The sequence below is a fragment of the Cervus elaphus genome, chromosome 5, assembly GCF_910594005.1.
Source record: "Cervus elaphus chromosome 5, mCerEla1.1, whole genome shotgun sequence".
NCBI classification, from domain to species: domain Eukaryota; kingdom Metazoa; phylum Chordata; class Mammalia; order Artiodactyla; family Cervidae; genus Cervus; species Cervus elaphus.
In genome coordinates this window covers 18,539,277-18,561,289 of record NC_057819.1, presented here as the reverse complement: position 1 = coordinate 18,561,289, position 22,013 = coordinate 18,539,277, and the positions used below count along the sequence as shown (strand labels likewise).

The 22,013-nt window shown below is 44.0% G+C and overlaps 2 protein-coding genes across 5 annotated transcripts in view; one reads left to right on the top strand and one right to left on the bottom strand.

The window, feature by feature from the left end:
* Positions 1-10,555, bottom strand: part of P2RX7 (purinergic receptor P2X 7) — a 60,154-nt gene extending 49,599 nt beyond the window's left edge. For 2 of the 4 annotated variants that reach the window (XM_043901882.1, XM_043901885.1), the window contains exon 1: positions 10,330-10,555. In XM_043901882.1, the coding sequence (XP_043757817.1) occupies positions 10,330-10,454 (125 nt within the window). In that variant the 5' untranslated portion in view covers positions 10,455-10,555. Of the gene's footprint in view, positions 1-2,028; positions 2,175-10,329 lie in introns of all 4 variants that reach the window. The other 2 variants (XM_043901884.1, XM_043901886.1) reach the window with 2 other exon arrangements.
* The window catches only part of IFT81 (intraflagellar transport 81), a 213,511-nt gene that overhangs the window by 76,285 nt on the left and 115,213 nt on the right, over positions 1-22,013 (top strand). The gene's annotated exons all lie outside the window — the stretch shown is intronic.

Sequence of the window (22,013 nt, the reverse complement as noted above, 5' to 3'; positions counted from 1 at the left end):
TGGCATGTGAGATCTTCCTGGACGAGGGATTGAACCCATGTCTCCTGCACTGGCAGGCAGATTCTTAACCACTGGACCACCAGGGAAGTCCCCGAGCCTTTAAAAGTAGGGAATTTCCTTTGGCTGGTCCCAGAAGACAGGTCAGAGATTTGAGGCATGAAAACATTGTGCCATCACTGGCTTGAAGATAGAGGGGAGCCACACGATAAAAAAAGCAAGTGGTCTCTAGGATCTGAGAGTGGCCCCTGGCTAGCAGAGCTCTGAGTCCCATGATGGCATGGAATTGAATTCTACCAACAGGGAGAATGAACTTGGAAGTGAATTTTCCCCCAAGTCCCAAAGTGAGAACTCAGCACAGCCTAACACTTTGATTTCAACCTTGTGAAAGCCTGAGCAGAGAACCCAGCCAAGCCAGGTCCAAACTACTGACCTACAGAACTGTGAGCTAATAAGTGGCAGTATTTTAGGTGAGTTTGTAGTGATTTGTTATGTAGCAATAGAAAACTAATACAGTCCCACAGGCTCCTTACTCCATAGGGAAGCTCACAGCTAGCGGAGGGCCAGGGTGGGATCTCTATTAAACATGGGGTCCAGGAAGTGGCCCCTATGGTGTCAGTCAAGGCTGGTATCAGCCCCATACATTCCTTCAGATGAATTCTGCTCATGCTCACCACCCATGTTATTTCCTGTGTATCAAAGCTTTGTTGCATGTTGCATATGTTTGAAAAGCTTGGGTCTCATGCCTGTGTCCTAGCTGCAAGGGAGGCTGGGAAATTAAGTTGTGACATACAGTCAAGAGGTGGAACCCATTACCTGGGAATTTCCCAGTAGTTATGCTATTCAAATCATGGTTGCACACTATGAGGACCAATTCTGTAGGGTTATTTACAAGGATCAAACAGGCTAATACATGTCATAAGCTAAGAACAGAATCTGGCTCATGCTAAGCACTCAGTAGTTCTCAATAGGTATTGCCATTTTGAAAGTAGAATGCTTTCTCTAAAATGAAATTATGAACCCTCAGTATGAACTATGAATCTATAAAACCCTTGATGTTTCCTTTATGGTTGGAATTTTTCATAATAAAATGTTGAGAGTGGGGTAGGAAAGACTCTTCTTCCTTTCTCAGTGTTCTTAGGATGAAGTTCAAGCCTGTACCCAGTTGGATTCCTGCTGGCTTCTCTAGTTCCACTTCTCTGGCATTTTTCACACCAGTCAGTTGACATGTGTAGTACTGTGAATAATCTATGTAATCTGGTCCTTGCTCTTCCCAGCATGGTGCTCAAAACCCAGGGGGGCTGGGAGATTTCTACTCTGGTGGGAAGCGGGGCTTGAGTGTGGTGGCCAAAAGCCTGTCAGTACATGACAGCTGGTCTACAGAGAAGCCTCTGCCATTCTGCACTGAAATGAAAAAACCAGGACAAGCTCTTCATAAAGTGAAGATCATTCACTTAAAAAGACCATCTTTTTTTTTTTCTAAAGACTCTGTGCTTCTAGCTTTTTTAATGTTTTGGTTTAGACCTTAGTGAAGGGAAGCTAAAATATGGTAGTAGTTGAGGTGTTTTAATAGTTTGACATAGTTAACAATGCTGCGTTAGTTGGCAACCTAGCCTCTTCTTGGTCTTTTATGTTGATAAAAGGCATCATCATCCACCAAGAAACCTAGAGTCATCTTCGCCTTCTAGAAAATGTCAGTTCCACCTCTAAAACATAGCCCATTTGCTCACTTCTCTCCAGCTGCACTGCCCCATTCTAGTCCAAGTCACCACCTTCTCTCCTCTGGGTGGCTCCAACAGCCTTCTTTCTGGTCCCATCCCTGCCCCTTTTGCCCCCCAATAATCTATAGTCTGCACAGTGGCCTGACAGTGCTTTTAAAAGCGTGAATCAAATGGTTTCACTCCCTTGTGTAAAACTTTTTCGTGGCTTCCCATGGCATTGAGAAACAAATCCCAACCCTGGCCCCTGCCTACCTCTGTCCTCAGCTCCTGCTCCTTCCTTCTCACTCACCAGGTTCTGGAACACACTGACCTTTTGACTGTTCCTCTTTTTGGCTTCCATTCATTTGTGTTTGCTGGTCTCTTGGCCTCATATATAAGGTGGCTCAATTCTTCTCCTGGAGGGGGTCTCCTCCTGAAGTGGGTCTTCTCTGGGCCTTCCTGTCTCTGTTGCATCACCTAGGGGCCCAGGGTGGGTTGAGAACATGGCAGATATCTTCATGTTTCTGTTGCCCTCAAGTGGCAGGGGCCATGCCTGAGTTGGATTTGCCCCTCTCTGGCCTCTGGTGACTCTTTCTGCCTGTGCGGTGGACTCACTTCCATTCAACAGGAGGAATCCCAGCCACACAAGTGTGTGGTCACCCTCCGGAAATGGGCAGCCACCCAGGAGCTACATTTAATGACTGCAAACTAGCACAACAGCACCATCTCCATGGTGACAGACAGCCTGAGGCTGTGCAGGACAATGTTGCCTTTGCTATTGGCCTGGGCAGAGGCTAACTTGAGGGAGAAGCAGTTGTGAGTGGAGTTTGTTCTCCCGTTTCTCTCTCAACCTTCCCTGCTCTTCTGCATTTATTGGAAAAGCTTTTAAGAGGACTAGTCTCCAGCGAAGAGGGAAATCTTCCCAAGAAAACACCAATATCTTTTACTTCTCAGCTTTAAATCTTCCTATGGCTTCTCAACTCATTCAGAATAAAATCCAAAGAACTCAGAGTGGCCTTCAAGGACCTGAATGATCTGTCCTCCCATCTCCACCCAGGTTACCTCTCCTTCAATACGTTGTTCACTCTGCTTCTATCGCTCTGACCTCCTTGCTTTTCTGTGAATACCCGATCAAGTCGTCACCTCAGGGCCTTTGCACTTCCTATTCCCTTCATCAGAAACACTCTTCTTCCAGATATTTCATGACTTGTTCCCTTTCTTTGGGCAGATCTCAGCCCATATGCCTCTATCACACATATGCCCATTCTCTGTCCTCTTCCCCAACTTATTGTTCTTCATAGCACTTATCACCATCAGACATTTTATTATGTTTCTGCATTTTCCTATCATGTCTCTTTCCTCCATTAGAATATAATGCAATGAGTTGCCAGAACTTTGTTTCACTGACTTGTTATTAATATAATCTCTAGTGCCATTAAACAATAGTGTCTGACTCATAGTAGATACTCTAAAATTTGGGGAATGGGGACTTTTCTGGTGGTCCAGTGGCTAGGACTCTGTGCTCCAAATGCAGGGGGCCCAGGTTCAATCCCTGCTTGGGGAATTAGATCCCACATGCCGCAACTGAGAGTTTGCATGCCACAAGTAAAGATCCCGCATGCCACAACTAAGACCTGATGCAGCCACATAAATAAATATACAAAATAAAATAATAACATTGGGGGAATGAATAAACAATGGAGAAAGACAAAGTGATGGAATGCTCATCCCAGCCTCCATCCTCATCCCTCACTTGCCCTGGTCAACTCAGAAAGACAAAGAAGAGCCTGGTGAAAACGAAGATTGATTGGCTAAATGTTGAGGAGACCCAGTGCCTGGGCTTTCAAAGTCTGACAGATAACTACTTTAGCAGTATGGTTTGTGGGTTAAGAACATTTGTTTTGGACTGAAATGTGGCTCAGACAGTAAAGCATCTGCCTACAGTGCGGGAGACCTGGGTTCAATCCCTGGATTGGGACGATCTCCTGGAGAAGGAAATGGCAACCCACCCCAGTATTCTTGACTGGAAAACCCCATGAACAGAGGAGCCTGGTAGGCTACAGTCCATGGGGTCGCAAAGAGTCGGACACGACTAAGTGACTTCACTCACTCACTTTCTAACTGGATGACTTTTTATAATGTAACTCCATCTTTCATAGTTTTCATTTCCTTATCTGTGAAATAATGAAGAGAATACTTAAGTCCCAGCACATCAAATGAGATGATATAAATAAAGCTAACAGTAGAAAGAAGTTATCTTTATTGTCATTCAGGTGTTTGAATCTCAGTTTTCCTGGAGTGTAGTCATCATTATCCCATTCTTCCCATCTCATTGAGGCCAGAAGATGAAACAGAGTATGTCTTGGAAAACTAGGAGCTGATTCTCAGAGGCACTTTCTGTTGAGAATACCAGTCTCCCAACCTTGACAGTAATTTGGGGCAGAGTCTCCACAGCCCAGGTGCGGGGTTGAGACAAGCCAGGGATAGACCTGTAGCCTTCAGAAGTCCCTGGAATTCCTGGCTTTTGGAAGGACCTGTAGTGGCTATTTGGTTTTTGTCTGTCTCTTCCTTCCACCCACTTTTCCTACTTCCTCTGGCAGCAGAATCCTTCTTTTCTAAGAGCCACAGGACATGGTTCAGCTCTGTGCCCTCTCCCTAATTCCTGCCACAGGAGCCAGCACTCACCAATCAGGTGACACCGTGCACCTGGCCACGGGATTGATTGTTCAGTGTCAGGAGGCTTCCTGTGTGCTGTTTTGGATCTGTCAGGAAACCTATGGCCCTTATTAATTCATGAATATTCAGGAATTAAGAGGAGAGGCATGCCTTTCCTCCTTTCCAGAGGGCTGAGGAATCCAGGCATTTCCTTTGTTAGTTTCTGATTATGGTGATAAGTAAATCACTGCAGATGGTGACTGTGGCCATGAAATTAAAAGACGCTTACTCCTTGGAAGGAAAGTTATGACCAACCTAGATAGCATATTAAAAAGCAGAGACATTACTTTGCCAACAAAGGTCTGTCTGGTCAAGGTTATGGTTTTTCCAGTGGTCATGTATGGATGTGAGAGTTGGACTGTGAAAAAAGCTGAGCGCCAAAAATTGATGCTTTTGAACTGTGGTGTTGGAGAAGACTCTTGAGAGTCCCTTGGACTGCAGGGAGATCCAACCAGTCCATCCTGAAGGAGCTCAGTCCTGGGTGTTTATTAGAAGGACTGATGTTGAAGCTGAAACTCCAATACTTGGGCCACCTCATACAAAGAGTTGACTCATTGGAAAAGACCCTGATGATGGGAGGGATTGGGGGGACGACAGAGGATGAGATGGCTGGATGGCATCACCGACTCGATGGGCATGAGTCTGAGTAAACTCCGGGAGTTTGTGATGCACAGGGAGGCCTGGTGTGCTGCGATTCATGGGGTCGCAAAGAGTCGGACACGACTGAGTGACTGAACTGAACTGAACTGAACCCTCTTCTCTCTTTAATAGGGATCGCCTTGTGTTTTGTAAGTCTGGAATTTTAATCTTTATCTTTGCTGAGAATAACTACTTTGTAAGACAGTATATATGCCCACGCCATGTTGATTAGAACACCTTTGCTCCATCAGAGCTTTGGTCCCAGTGTCTTTCTTTCTTTCTTTCCCTTCCTCTCTCTCTTTATCTCTCTATTTCTGGCTGATTCCCTGGAACTCGAAAGCTGGGAACCTGCGTAACCCAGGGAATATTAGCCTCTTTCCTTCTTTCACTCTCTCATCGTTGACTCTGGACCACCAGGTTCCAGTCCAATAAAGGACCAACAGTTCAGGGATGGATATTTAACTCAAGCTTGAAATGGCAACCCACTCCAGTATTCTTGCCTGGAGAATCCCATGGATAGAGGAGCCTGGCAGGCTACAGCCCATGGGGTCCCAAAGAGTCGGACACGACTGAGCGACTTCAACCAGTCAGGGCTTCCCTGGTGGCGCAAGTGGTAAAGAACCCGTCTGCCAATGCAGGAGACATAAGAGATGCTGGTTGGATCCCTGGGTCGGGAAGATCCCCCGGAGTAGAAAATGGTAACCCACTCCAGTATTCTTGCCTGGAAAATTCCATGGACAGAGAAGCCTGGCGGGCTACAGTTCATAGGGTCGCAAAGAGCCGGACATGACTGAGCAACTCAGCATGGCACGGCACAACCAATCAGAGTCTTTTCTGTAAATTTTCTGTCAGAGCTATCAGAAAAGACTTGTTTGTTCCTCTGGGGTTGCTGAAAGGGGAGGATGTGGGGATATGAATGTGACATCTAGCTACATAGAGAGCCTATTCAAGAAATAGAGCCAAGATGTGGGGAGAGAAATATAAATGGGGAAAAAAAAATTGTGTGGAGAGAGACCCAGCCCCCACAGTTTCACAAAGCTTGAACTTTTCTAACCATCCATGTCTGAGGACAGCTCCGTCTCTTCCACTGACCAGTTACGTGAGAATAAATCCCCCTATGTGGCTTGGCGGCTAACATGACTTAGGTTTCTGTCAGGTAGTAGCCAAACAATTCTGCCTAACACAGACCTATTCAGTATCCTCTTCACGCACTCCCGGATCCCTAGAATCTGGAACTGCTCCATCTTGCCTGTAGCCACAGCCCTTGCCTTTGATTCTAAATCTGAACCCAGTTATGAGGGACTGTGAGATGCTGATCAGCCTCTTGTCTTATTTCCTCTATTGCCTGCCTTGTGCCTCCCTGTCTTCTTTCATTATCCTGACTCTTTGCCTTTTCAGCCAGAGTGTAGACAGCCTCTGAACCCAGGACCCCATGACCAGAATCCTCCCCCTGTTGCTATATATATCCTGAGTATTACCTAAAGCTGTCTGGATTTCCGCATCTGGTCCACATTAGTCCTATTTGATGTCAACTACCTCCCCCCAATCCCTGTGCATCGTGGGTCTACCCATTTCACAGATGGCCTAGCTGCAGTTATATCAACTTGAGGCCTCACAGTACATTGTAAGGCAGCATTTTCCAAGCTGTGTTCTATGGCAGGGGTCCCCAAACCCTGGGCCACTGACCCATACTTGCCGTGGCCTGTTGGGAAACGGGCCGCAGAAGGTAGTTTCATCTGCTGTTCTCCATTTGCTCACATTACCACCTGAAACACAGCCCCCCACCGCGCACACCCACCCCCTATCTGTGGAAAAATTGTCTTTCACAAAGCGAGTTCCTGTGCCAAAAAAAGTTGGAGACCAGTGTTCTATGGGACTTCATTCAGTGAGATGTAAATAAATATACGGTTAACATAAAGGGGGGAGAAAGCAAAGCTGGAACTACTTTTTCTTCAGTTTTATATTTTAAAAATATAAACAGTCGAGAAGCATTTTATGTGGGGGTTATCTTGTAAAGTCAGCACTTAAGGTAAAAATTGTGCCTTGTTAAAGTTGTCTATGGTAAATCCTTGAATTGTCCACCGCTACTGCTGCTGCTGCTGAGTCACTTCAGTCGTGTCCAACTCTCTGTGACCCTATGGACTACAGCCCACCAGGCTCCTCTGTCCATGGGATTCTCTAGGCAAGGGTATTGGAGTGGGTTGCCGTGCCCTCCTCCAGGGGATCTTCCCAACCCAGGGGTCAAACCTGGGTCTCCTGCATTTCAGGCAGATTCTTTACTGCTGAGCCACCAGGTAAGACCCTAAATTGTCCACAAAGCATAGCAAACAGATCTTCCACCTCCCCATGAGTTCATCAGAGCCAGTTTTCCCTTCAGCTCTGGAACAAACTGCTGTTTTTCCAGTTTTGCTCTAGGTGAAGGTGAAGGAGTTGGCTTATTTTAGGGGATGTTTTGGGTGGAAAACATTTACAGGTAGGGTGGCAAGATGCTCACTCTTATGAGAAGCATGCGGGAACAGACTGAGGGAACCCCATCACGAGCTTAGTCCCAGGCACCCAGTTGTTGAATCATTGCACTGTTTAAATTGTGCTATCTCCACAGATGTATAGAACAGTCTTTTGGACTCTGTGGGAGAAGGTGAGGGTGGGATAGCACTGAAACATGTATATTATCATGTGTGAAACAGATCGCCAGTCCGGGTTCAATGCATGAGACAGGGTGCTCAGGGCTGGTGCACTGGGATGACCCAGAGGGATGGGATGGGGAGGAAGGGTCAGGATGGGGAACACATGTACATCCATGGCTGATTCATGTGAATGTATGGCAAAACCACCACAATATTGTAAAGCAATTAGCCTCCAATTAAAATAAATAAATTTTAAAAAATAAAAAATAAATAAATTGTGCTCTGTCTCCATGCTTCTGTGGATCATGTACAGCTGAACTTGAGGGAAATAAATGCTCCTAAGATAAAATTACACCATATGAAAGAAAAATATTTATTATTGTAAGGTGTTCTCATAATAATCTGTTCTTATATATACAATAATCTGCTTTTAAGACATTGCGTGCTAGACCCAAGAATACCGGGAACCCACATCACAGTGTGGAATTGTGACATGTGATCTATGTATCGACTCATAAGGGAGCATTTGCTAACTATGTTCTTTATTATCTGTTCAGTGATATCTGGTCCAAGTAATATGTTTTATTTTAGAATTTTAACATACATGCTTATTATTTATTGAATAGTAAACATATGACTCAAATAATGATCATCCTAGTAATATTATTAAGAAGAAGAACTAACACTTGGTAAGGCCTGGCCATATGTTGAGTATTTTTCACAGCTGTTTTACATTTTATTAATTATTTTAACTCTCACAACCATTATCCCCATTTTACAGATGAGGAATCAAGGCTCAAAAAAGTGAAGGATTTTTGAATCCACATCTCCAGATCTCAAATCCAAGCTTGGGCATGGTTACTTTAAAAGTCAAAGGAGAGAGTGTTTATGAAAGTACCTATTATATTCAAAAAGATTATTTTTAAAAAAGAGCTATCATTTGTGAAGCTCTTACCCTACACTAGGCATCGATAAGGGCTTGTCAGGCCTTTTCTTGTGTAATTATCGCAACAGTGCTATGAACAGATGCAGAACCTGAGGTTCTGAGAGGTTAAGTGACTTAGTCAAGGAAACTTAGCCAGGCTTATGAAATAAGTTGCTTTAACCTTTAACTGCTAAACTACACTGTCTCCTAATAGATTCAAGTTATCATCATCACCGCCATCATCACAGAGAGCAGGGGGGCTTTAGCCATTAGGGAATTATGAATCAAAAATCACAATGAAGACTTCACTGGTGGTGCAGTGGATAAGATTCTGCCTGCCAATGCAGGGGACATGGTTCAATCACTAGTCTGGGAATATTCCACATGCCGCAGAGCAACTAAGCCAATGGGCCACAACTACTGAGCCCACGAGCCACAATTGCTGAAGCCCATGAGCTTGTGCTCTGCAACAATAGAAGCCAGTGCAGTAAGAAAGCCTGCACGCAGCAATGGAGACCCACACAACCAAAAATAAAATAAATTATTTTTAAAAATCACAATGAGTTAATCACTCACTAGGATGCCTATACTTCAAAAGACAGACAATAGCAAGTAATGATGAGGATGTGGGGAAAAGGGAACATACGTTGTTGGTGGGGAAAAGAAATGGTGCAGCCGCTGTGAAAAACAACTGGGTAGTTTCTCAAAAGGTTAAAAATAAAGTTTACCGAAGGATCCACCAATTCCATTTATAGGTACATACCCAAGAAAACTGAAGACATGTTCATACACACAAAAAAAACATTCATAGCAGCATCATTCATCATAGCCTAAAACTGGAAACAACCCAGATTTCCACCCCACAGTGGTATATCCATATAATGAAGTATTACTCAGCCAAAAAAAGGAATGCAGTAGAGATACATGTTCCAGCATGGATGAACCTTGAAAACACAATGCTAAGTAGAAGCAGCCAGACACAGAGGATCACAGATTGCATGATTCCATTTATATGAAATATCCAGAATAGACAGATCCATAGAGACTGAAAATACAATAGTGGATGCCTAGAGCTGCAGGGAAATAGGTAGATGAAAGTGATGGTTAAGGGATGTAGGAGTGGTTTTTTTGAAGTGATGAAAACATTCTGAAATTGATTATGGTGATGGTTGCACAACTCTGACTATACTAAGAACTACTGAATTGTACACTTTAAATGAGTGACTTGTTTGGTATGTGAATTATACCTCAATAAGATGTTTAAAAAAAAAATCAAAGAAGGTCTTCTTGACACCTGGGAGGGCCTAAAGTGAATTTACAGGTCTGATCCTATTCCTCCCTGAAGTGGTGATGACTCACATAGATGACAGCCTTATACCAGGCGCACCCTGAATCCTTGATTCCTCTGCTGGAATCCAGGGTGTTGCCCTGCATTTTCCCACCTTCCCCAGGCATGCCCTGGCCCAGCTTGCCCCAGCAGGCCTGGTTTAGAACCCAAAGTGTCACACTCCCCTCCTGTGGCTTCTTCCTGCAGCCGACTGGCACTGCTTCCTCCTGCCTGCTGCTTCCTCCCTCAACTCCCACTCCTCCCCAGCTGGCTGTCAGCCTCACATCTCAGATTTTAAAACCTCAAGGAATTCAGGATGTGCCCCAGAAGCTGAACCTTGAGGTTTCCTGTGCTGCCAGCCACTGCAGAGACTTAGGGTCATCCCCACATCCCACTTACCCAATGTAAGAAAAGAGCACCACGTGGAAGAACCATTTAATGGTGCCATAAGTCTTGCTTTGGATCCGGATGATTTTGTCTGTCTCATACTGGAAAACATCATTCCAGCTGCAGCAGCCTGTCATGGTGAGAGGCTCGCTGTCCACTCAGGGCTAGACCAGGGCTCAACCCTCCCAGACCGGCCACAGCAGACCCGCCAGGACGAGGAGAGTGAAATGTCTGGATTCTTAGCAGAAGGCTTTAAGTTTGAGTTCCTCCCAATGACGGCAGAGAGGGGGCGGGTCTTGGCAATTGCCCCAGAAGTGTCAGGGAATAAACAAGTGAAGCCAAGTGCTACGGATGCCCACGCCCCAGCCGGCCTCCCCCAGATGCCTGCACAAAGATGGTGTTCAAAGGAAGGGCATTTTAAGAATTCTGCCTTATCCCCTTTTTCCTTTCACTATTTTTTGGCTCATTTCAGCTGGGGTAAAGGGGCAACCCTTTAAATGTCAGGAGACCCACTGTGGTTTAGTAAAGAGCCCAGATCTTTCCATTGCCTCAAGGCCCACCCAGAGACAGATCGGTTCATTTCTAGAACCCTTTATTCAGCCTCAGATGTATGTGAACACTGGATGAATGAAGGTCTCCCCACTCCTCCCTCCCTCACGTCTTCACAACACTCTGTTCTGTTTTGCTGGGGGCTGGGTTTGGGAGAGGACTTTATTTCTGTGGGGACTATTTCCTGCCAACCCTCTAGATACACTTTCCACCCTGCTTTAATAAGCCCTGGGAGGTCAACCTATGACCTACCCAGTCAGCCTAAAAGAAACAAACCTGCCATCCAACAAAATTAGATTTATTAATCCATTTGATGAAGGCATGTACATCATCAATCAAAGGGATGGAGTTCTCATCAGATTCTGGGAAAGGTGGAGTTTAGATCAAATTTAAATGAAAGCAAGTTTCCCAGGTGGCTCAGTAGTAAAGAATCTACCTGCCAATGCAGGAGCCACAGGGTTTGATCCCTGGATTTGGTAAGATCCCCTGGAGAAGGACATGGCAACCCACTCCAGCATTCTTGCCTGGAAAATCCCATGGAGAGGGGAGCCTGGCGGGCTACAGCCCGTGGGGTTGCAAAGAGTTAGACATGACTGAGCAACTGAGCATGAACATGCACAAGTTTTCACAGGCTCAGAGCAAAGCAGGTTTATATGAAACGGCCAACTTCAGGTCTGGATTGCAAAATGGACCCAGGGCCCTGTTTCCTTGGAAGCAATAAAGCTAAGACAGTTGTCGACTGTTGTTTCCAGAAACCCTTTACCGGAAGTTCTGCACCTGAGCTGCAAATCGAGACTGCCTTTCTGTGTCAAGATGACTTAGGTTCCCCAGGCAAAAGGGGAACTTTCATTCTTTTTTATTTTTTTTTAATATTTATTTATTTGGCTGTGTTGGGTCTCAGTTGCAGCACACAGGATCTTTGTTGCATCACGGAGGATCTTTCATTGCGATGCATGGACTCTCTAACTGTGATGCATGGGCTCTAGAGCACTCAGATTCACTCGCTGCAGCACACAGGCTTAGTTGCCCCGAGGCATGTGGGATCTTCGTTCCCCAGCCAGGGACCCAACCCACGTCCCCTGCATTGCAAGGCGGATTCTAAACCTCTGGACCACCAGTGAAATCCCAGGAACATTTCATTCTTACTGATGTAATTTCAAATAGCAAAGTTTCTGATAGTCTGTGATTTTAGAGGATGACGTTTCTCAGTGAGTAACAAAGCAGCAGCCACTCACTCAAAGATGGGGAGTATTATTACCTTGTGTGTGCTAAGTCACTTCAATAGACTGTAGCCCTCCAGGCTCCTCTGTCAATAGAATTCTCCAGGCAAGAATACTGGAGTGGGTTGCCATTTCCTTCTCCATTATCATCTTGTAGCTATACAGAAATGCTGTTTCTTGTTTCCTTTGCAGTGGAATTTATCCATTTCTGCTCTTCCTGCCTGCTAAGTAGCCAGGCAGATTCTTACTTTTCCAATCTGAGTTGATTTTTACTTTCTCACCTGCTGTGTCAGGGACTCCCTTACCTCCCAGCTCCCAGTTCAGGAGGCAGGAGAACAGGAGGACAGTGAGTTTAGATATGTGTTTTCTTGACTTCTCTCCACCCAACTGCACATGGTAGGACTTCTGGGCACCACTCCCTCCTTCTCCCTTCAGGCTCAGATTTGGTTGCCAGCCCCAGGGGGCTCACCATCTCTTAATGGTTTTTCTGAACTCTGCCCACACCTCTGTAAATGGTCCCATCATTAGTTATCTTGCTGGAGTACACCATTGCTTTCCTGCCAGGACTCTGAATAATGCAGTTATCTTCATCTGTGTAAAGAGGAGATCCATAGTAAAGCTTGACAGTTGGAGCACAGGTGCTGAGGGATGAGGGACTAATTGTCTAGCTTCTTTTTAAAATTAATAATTTTTTTTTTATTTGGCTGTTCTCGGTCTTGGGCTTCCCTGATAACTCAGTTGGTAAAGAATCCGCCTGAAATGCAGGAGACCCCAGTTCAATCCCTGCGTTGGGAAGATCCCCTAGAGAAGGGAAAGACTACCCACTCCAGTATTCAGGCATGGAGAATTCCATGGACTGTATAGTCCATGGGGTGGCAAAGAGTCGGACACGACTGAACAACTTTCATTTTCACTTTCTTCAGTCTTAGTTATGGCATGTGGTATCTAATTCCCTGACCAGGGATCAAATCCAGGCCCCCTGCATTGGAAGTGTGGAGTCTTAGCCACTGGAACCTTGGACAGTGCTCTTTGTGCTATTCTTTCATTCATTTCCAAGAGTACCCGTCGCTAGTGATATAGTAGTGAATAGGCAGATAACCCAAATTTCCATCAACAGATGAAAGATTTTTTTAAAATATGATCTATACAATGGAGGATTATTGAGCCATAAAAAGGAATTAAGCACTGATACATGCTACAACATGGATGAATCTTATAAATATTATGCTAAGTGAGAGAAGCCAGACACAGGTTACATATTGTATGATTCTAAGACATGTTCAGAATAGGCAAATCACTTCAGTATTGCCCTCATCCACCACCTGAAGGCAGCTATTTTTTTCTAAAGTTTTTGCTGAACTGTTATGCTGACCCCTTGTGCTCTTCCCTCTGCTTCCTCAGACCTCTGTCCACTATTTCCCCATCACCAGCACTTCATGGATACTGTTTTTTATTTTATTTTATTATTATTTTTTTATAAAGGCATTTAATTTATTTTTCAAAAAATATTTTTGCCAGAAGGTTTGAGTAATTTTACATGATCACAATCTTTAAATAAATTTTTCCTGACCAAAAAGTACCATTTAAGTGGACAGCTTGTCTAGATCTGCTTTTGTTAACACCCAAATACAATTAGCACGTCTGATGGTATTCCCTTGGTCTTCTTAAATTATCTACAGGCCAGGAGGCAGAGCCTAGCACATAACAAAGTATGTGCTTTATAACTGCTGATTAGTTCAGTTTCATAGCAATTAAGCAGAGCAGGTAGTCAGTATATCTAATTCACACTATTAACACACTGGTTCTTGCCTGAAGGGTCTGATCCATGCAGACCTCCCAGTTATTTCTTCTAACCCAGGAAGTAGTAAACCACAACTGCAGAGAAAGGGGGCAGCTCTACTTAGGCTAGTGCTGGCGATGTCTCAGGTCTGTTCCTTTCTTTCAACTATGAATTCAAGGTGACCAGTATTAATTATATTCAATGATACGTAGAAAATAAAAAGCAAAGCCAAAAAAAAAAAGATTTGGGGACTGCTGGCAGCAAGCAGCTCCTGCTTCTCCCTTTCTTAAGAGAAGACTGGTTCCCTATGATTGAGAGAACTAAAAGTGAAAGTGAAGTCGCTCAGTCGTGTCTGACTCTTTTCTACCCCATGGACAGTAGCCTACCAGGCTTCTCTGTCCATGGGATTTTCCAGGCAAGAGTACTGGAATAGGCTGCCATTTCCTTCTCCATGGATACTGTTTTTTATAAACTTATCAATTCTCAGTTGCTAGATTTGGTGTATATATTGTATTTCTTATTTTCCTTGACCTCTTGGACACATTCAATACTGTTGACCACTCTACTGCTTGGAGCAAATTCTTCCCTTGATTTCCACAACTCCCCTGGATCCCATCTTCTCCTAGATTCTCGTTTTTAACCTCTCTGTTTGCCTTATCTTCCTACGGTTCTCACTGTTGGTTTCCGTGAATTATGTGTCAGCATTTTAATATTTCTATCAGTCAGGAAAGGACGGGTTATGCTGCAATAGCAAGTAACCTCCCTAATCTCATTGTTTAAAACAATACCAGTTTTTTTTTTTTAAATGACAGTTTATTTTTCATCCATGCAGTGACCATGGGCGGGGGGGTCACCCAGAAGGTTTTGCTCATTGTAGTCACCCAGAGACTAAGACTAATTGAACAACCAGTACCTCAAACTCTTGAATGAGCATTTAAATGCTCGCTTGACCCCATCCAATCACTGGGGAACCAGAAAATTCAGTCTCACTCTATATTCCTCATGTGCCCAGAAACAGAAGCAGAAATATTTAGTGAACAGTATGGATAACTTTTGCATCTTCTCTCTGGAAATTTTAATTCACACATACTGTTTTAAGAATCATCAAAAGCTAAAAAAAGGGGGCGGGGGGAGAGTGAGAGAAGCAAATGTGTATATTATTTGTTTAACTCTGAGATATATATCTAGAAACAGGTCCTACTGCCTAACTGGAGGAGAGGCAGTGCAAATTAAAAATGTAGGTTCCCTTATTCAAAAATGAGGAATTTCAAGATGGCATCTGCAGGGCATCAATCCAAGCTCAGATCTGTTCTAAGTCTAGGTTCCTATGTGACTGTACAGGTCTCATGTCCATGCAGTTGGCCGTATCTGAAACGATATATAAGATGGTCTCCAGGGAGAGAATTGGGTATTAGTCCTTGTCGAGAGACTTACTTATTACCTTTCTGTGAAGTTTCCTCCACCCTATATATGCATTACCTTACCAAAAACAAAACAAAACCCTGACAGATTTTAAAAAGCTGTATCTCCAGACCAAACCTGCCTTTGGAATTCCACATCTGTAGCCTATGAAACTCCAGATCCAAATATCCCACAGATCCTTCAAATCACAACTTCAAAATGGGATACTTTCCCATGAAATAATAGAGCAAATAAGGATTAATGAGAGTGGAGACAGTAGAGATGGGCTACAGTGATCTGTTGCCTTGTGAAGTAGGAGCTTAGGTCTTGAATGAAATGGAGGCTGGAGGGCTTGGGTGAATTTCTTAGTCAAGGGTGTTTGTGTGTGTTTCTGGTTACAGAATCAGAAAATCAAATGACTTCCTTCAGGAAAAAAAAGGAAGGTTTTGTTGTTGTTGCTATTGTTGTTTCTAGGAAACACTATTATCTCACAGAACTGAAATGCATAAAATGTGGCCCCAAATGGTGAGAACCCATCAGGAGAATAGGAAACAAAAATGTCCTGTGCTGAGGTTGCTCTTCCAATTTGTCTTAAGCTGTGATGTTCCCCCCTCTACATTTCTCTCTTTCCACCCATTGTGTCTCTCTCTAAACGCTGGCCATGTCTGCCTCTCAGAGGCTATCATGGTTAGAGGTCCACGATTCAAGTGATGGCTTCCCTGATAGCTCAGTTGGTAAGGAATCCACCTGCAATGCAAGAGACCCCAGTTCGATTCCTGGGTCAGGAAGATCCGCTGGAGAAGTGATAGGCTACCCACTCAAGTACTCTTGGGTTTCCCTTGTGGCTCAGCTGGTAAAGAATCTGCCTGTAATGTGGGTAGACCTGGGTTTGATCCCTGGGTTGGGAAGATCCCCTGGAGAAGGGAAACACTATCCACTCCAGTATTCTAGCCTGGAGATTTCCATGAACACAGTTCATGGTGTTGCAAAGAGTCGGACACTACTGAGCGACTTTCACTTTCACATTCAAGTGAAAGCCCAGATCAGTGCCCAACTCCAGAATTCCAGGGGAGTGAATCTTAGGGTATTGGCTACCTTCCCTTCTTTCTTTGTGCCACTTCCTCACTCCCCCTCCTGGGCTCACATCCCAAATAAGCTACTTTCACCCAGACCCTGTCTCAGAGTCTACTTTAGGAAAACCAGTATATTTCAGCCTTCTCTACTGTTGTTAAGGAGTCAGAAATTTATTCTGAGAGCAATAGGTCATTTTCTAAGCAGCACTGTGACATGATCTTGTTTTCACTTTAGTAAAATCACTCTGGCTGCACTGTGGAAAGTGGATAGAAGGGGCAAGAGTGGAGGCAGGCATTTGGCTCAGAGAAGGGGCATCGTGACAAAGACGGGGGCTGAGGACAGATCCCCAAAGAATCCAATGCCGTGGAGACTCAGCAGAGGCATCAGGGAAGGAGAGGAAGGCAAGGGTGTGTGTGCACTCTGAAGGCAAGGAGAGGGCGGTTCACAAAGAAGCCAGTGGCCACAGGAGATATTAAGAGCGATTATAATGCTGCAGGATTAAAGGGCACTAGTTAGGAAGCTTGCCAGGTAAATTAATGGAACAGAATAGAGTCAAGTATTAAACATAGGATAGGCAGGAACTTAGTGTATGATAAAAGCATTTACAATCACAGGAGAAAGAAATTACTCAAAAATGTGATCTCAGAGCATTTGGCCAGCCATTTAGAGGAGGTCCGTGGTGGGAGAGGGATGTGGTATTCTAACCTTTCATATTAAAAAAGATGTGCAGCTGTTTGAAATGTGATAGAATCATCAAAAGTGAACAGAATCGGCTACACAAAAGAGATCATCAAGCCACCATTCTGTTCATGTTGCACACATTTTGTGTTATGGTAGAAATGCAAAGATAATTGGCTGCTGTTTTGTTGTTTGAAATAACTCAGATGATAACTACACCACACGGTAGCCGGCTGGTGCTTGGTTCTTTCTCCCACTCAAACTTCGCCTTAGTGTCAAGTCTAGCATGGATTTGCAGTGATAATAGATGATAAGATGATGATGCAAGCCTCTTACTCTCCTTCAGGAATGCAATGTTTTAGCCAAGATTCACTGTGGTTTCTTTCCTGGTAACTGGAGCTACTAATAGCAGCACATCAAAATGATGTTTATTTCACCTTTATTTCTCCATGGCAGTTTCCTGTGAACATGCCTCTCTAACCCCCACTTCGTTCCTTCTTACCACCCAATTCATAATTCTCATAAGTTGGTCAAGAGTCTACTGCTCAGGGATGTCACAGAGTTAGGAGAAATCCTAGTGCCCTCTTATTCAAAAATGTTTTTCTTTGAGTTATACTAAGTTGGTGTTGTCTTAATACGGTGGCCAGGAGCCATGCGTGGCTGTTTAAATTTAAATTAATTAAAATCAAGTGAAATTTAAAATTCAGTTCCTCAATCTCACTTGCCATAATTCAAGTGCTCAACAGTCACATGTGACCAATGGCTGCCATATTGAAAATGTAGAACATTTCCACTACCGTAAGATTTTATCGGACCACACTGCTGACTTATTTGTGAGATAGAGGAGAAGTTGATGTACAGTTGCAGGTAAATGAGGAAGGTCAGGGCAGTCCCAGTAAGATGGTATCTATTTTTTTTGTGTGAAATAGGAGGCAGAGAGAACAGGATGCGAGAGAATGGGAGGCAGAGCGGTAGGAGGTTCTGTGAGTTAGAAGAAGATTCAAAACAGTTGCTATGGTAACCAGGAGAAGAGAGCCAAGGAGGAAAAGAGGAATTCCAGGGTAGTACTGAGAATCAAAGACTATGAATGTCTTATTGCAACAGTCTACATTGACTAAAATTATGATAAAGGCCTGGGGGCCTTCCCACCTACAGGATTCACCTCCCACCTCCACACCCAGAGACCAACCAGTGCTTGCCGAGTGGCTCAGATAGTTTTAGAGTTTGTCATCATTGATATCTACTGCCTTTATTCTGGTCTTTGACATTTGTTCCAAAAACGTTGTGAGCAAAGCTACATCTCTGCCTCTCCTTCCACCAAAGTCACCCTTCTGCTGGGGCTTGTATCCCTTGCTAGCCCCACAGTGCAGGGCAAGAAGCTTCTTCTTTTCCCCCAAACTCAACCGGAGCCCTAAGAATGACTTGGTTCACTCAATTTATTCTGGGCGTAATTCCTGTATCCTTCTCATGGGTGCTGGATTTCTTTTATCCCAAAATCTTCTCTCCAAGCCAAATACATCCAAGCCAAATACACATGCTTTTCTTGGGGGCTTTTAAAATTCATTTCCTAATCAAGAACTGGTCACTTCAGGGACTTCCCTGGTGGTCCAGTAGATGTTCCCAATGCGAGAGACCCAGGTTTGATCCCTGGTCAGGGCACTAGATCCCACATGCTGCAACTAAGACCTGATGCAGCTAAGTAAATATATATATATAAAATTTAAGAGCTGGCCAATTCAGGTGATAACTAAGGTGTTCTGTAAACCTAAACACAGAGGCTAGGGAAAGGGTGGGGAAAACTGGCATTCTTCTAATGGTGGATGGGAGAGAGGTGTGTGGGGTTTCTTCAAGAAACCCCATGGGCCCATTGTTTTCTCCATCAGTCTTAGTAGGACAGGTATGAACACAGTACAGAAGGATATGTACATTGCCAGGGCTAATCTTTTGCTGGGAGTTAAAAATTATGTCATTTAGGGTGATTTTTATGTGAAAGATATAGAATGACTCAAACTGGCTTCATATGAAATAAATTATTATCTCATGTAATAGGGTATTGAGAGGGAAGACAAATTTTAGAGTGGGTTGATTTTGTGGCTTGGCAATATCATCAAGGTTCTTTCTACATCTCTGCCCTACGACCTTTGTTGCTGGGTTCATCCTCAGAAAGAAGGGGTTTCCCTGGTGGGTCAGACGATAATGAGTCTGCCTGAAATGCAGGAGACCCTGGTTCGATCCCTGGGTTGGGAATATCCAATGTCATCCCCTAGAGAAGGAGATGGAAACCCACTCCAGTATTCTTGCCTGGAGGATTCCAAGGACAGAAGAGCCTGCTGGCTGTAGTCCACGGGGTCACAAAGAGTTGGACACGACTAAGCGACTAACACTCTCACTTTTAAGAAAGAAAGATCGATTCTTTGTCTCTGTCATGGAAAAATCTTTTCCAGAGCCCTTATCCCCACCTTACTCTACCTTCTAGTAATAGAAGTTAGCCACATGCCTGTTCCTTTACTGACGAGAGAGAGGAAATGACCATGAGCAGCTCGGACTAATCACCTGGGTTTAGGTAGATGTATATATATAATCTTTGTGTGTAACCTGAATTACTTTGCTGTACACCAGAAAATAACACGTTATAAATCAACTATACTTCAGTTTTTTAAAAAAGAGTTTCATTCCTTTTAAAATGTAAATAACTCTGCCTCTCTCTTTGTTTATATTTTATTTATCCAGTCACCCACCAGTGGACATTCAGGTTGTTTCCACCTGTTTACCTCTTGTGAAAAATCTTGCTCTGAACATGGTTGTACAAATTTCTGGTCATGCCTCTGTTTTCAGTTCTTCGTGGTATATGGCCAGAAGTGAAATTGCTAAATCATGATAACTGCATGTTTAATTTTTTTAGAAACCAAGTTTGTTTTTTTTTTTAAACTTAACAGTATATCCACATGAAAGCTTCTCCTTTTTAACCCCAAAGCTGAATATTTCACTCTCAGGAGGGGAAATACTTCCCTCATATCAGTGAGTTACCTTCTCTGTCATTAAAGCAGAGATAAAAACCAGTAATTCCAACAGGGCATTCTGTTACAGAGAATAGAGGGAAACAATGAATAAGGTTATGCTGCATAGATGGAAATTTAGGACATGAAATGAAAAGTAGAAGTAGAGAGACAGAAGGAAAGCAGAGAGAAGATGAGTGTGGGACTGTGGCATGAAGACCCACCAGCTCTAAGGGTCCCTGGAGTGACCCTGAACAGAGAATTCTTCATTAATTTTGGAGTCCAAGAAGGCTGACCCATTTACAACTGCTTGGTTTTTTTCTTTTTTCTATGAAATCCCATGTTACATATTTTTCTCTGATCACATGCATACTAATTGTGACTAAAAGAAAAACCTCTATCTCTGTACTCACAACACTCCTGACACCAAATGTGTGGGGTTTCCACACCAATCAATTTTCCAAGTCTCTCTTGTCTCTCCCCAGCTAGATGTCCTACAATTCAATTATGACATTAACTACTTACAGTTAGCACAGGCCCGCGGGTTAAGGAATCAGTCCCACAAAGCTGTTCCTAGCTTCAGACACCAGTCACAAGTAGTGAGTCCCAGGTTTTAACTTGACTACAGACTGGGGTTCCTGTGACCCCTTCCCCGGGTTCAGTAATTTACTATAATGGCTCACAGAACTCAGGGAAGCATGTTTACTGGTTGACATTAAGGGCTAAGAGACAAGAACAGTCAGGTGACGAGGTCCATAGGGCAAAGTCTGGCAGGGGCCCAAGTGCAGGAGCTTCTGTCCCCGTGGAGTTGGGGTGTGCCACCCTCTTAGCACGTGGATGTGTCTGCCAACCCAGAAGTTCTCCAAGCTCCATAGCTTAGGTTTTTATGGAGGCTTCATTACATAGGCATGATGGGTTATTAACTCAATATCAAGCCCCTCTTCCTTCCCTGGAAGATGGGTGGTGAGACTGAAAGTTTCAAGCCTCTAATCATGGCTTGGTCTTTCTGGTAACCATCCCCTATCCTGAACCTATCCAGTAGCCCACCAAGAGTGGCCTCATTAGGACAAAAGTTGTTCCTATCACCCAGGGAATTCCAAGAAATTTAGGAGCTCTGTGTCAGGAACCAGGAGCTGAGACCTAACATATATTTCTTATTATATCACAGTGACCCAGTGTGACTGAGTATTCCTCACAATCAAACAAGCTTACTAAAATAGTCTCATTTTCTTGGCCCCTGTCAAATTGACAGCATCTTCATGTCAAAGATGTTGACCTGCTTCCGCCCTTTCTGTGGAGTCACTGACGTGGCTTTCATCAGGGTAGTCTCAGTTCAACTCAAGAGCTCCAAGCCACATGAAGAAGCCAATGGAATGGATAGAAACTGGGATCAGGTCACCAGGCTGGTGCCGGACACATGGAGATGGTGACATGTTACAGAGCAGGTATAACAAACAGGAAGTGAGGACCCTAGCTGAGAGTGGGCCAGGAGGCTGAGCTCCAGGAGGTTCCATGAAGAAGAGCTGGGGAGATCACCCCAATTCTCTTCTGCTAAAAGAGGGAGAGGGTGTTGGGGGAAGCCGTGATTTGAAGGTCTGTGAACCTCTCCCTGCCCATTTCGTTGCTCTTATCAAAACGCTCACTGTCCACTTTATCCAGTCAAACTTAATTTCCCTTGTCTGTCTCTTTTTCATTCCCACCCCCATTTCTCTTATGCCTAAACAGCCTCCTACTTAGCATCTGCCTATCCAGGAGATTGCCTTCCTTTCAATTGCACCTACCACTTAGTTTCTCCAAATAAGTGAAAGTTGAATAATTATACTTCTTCTCCCAAAGCATACCTCTTCATCCCAAATGTCTCTGGGTTGCCATACATGATAAAAGGTCTCTGACTGACTGATTTTCCTTAAAGAAATTAACTTGGGATTACTCATTAAAAGCACCATGCCTGGTACATAGTAGTGTTTGGTGAATTGCAGCTGTTAATTAATAGTGATA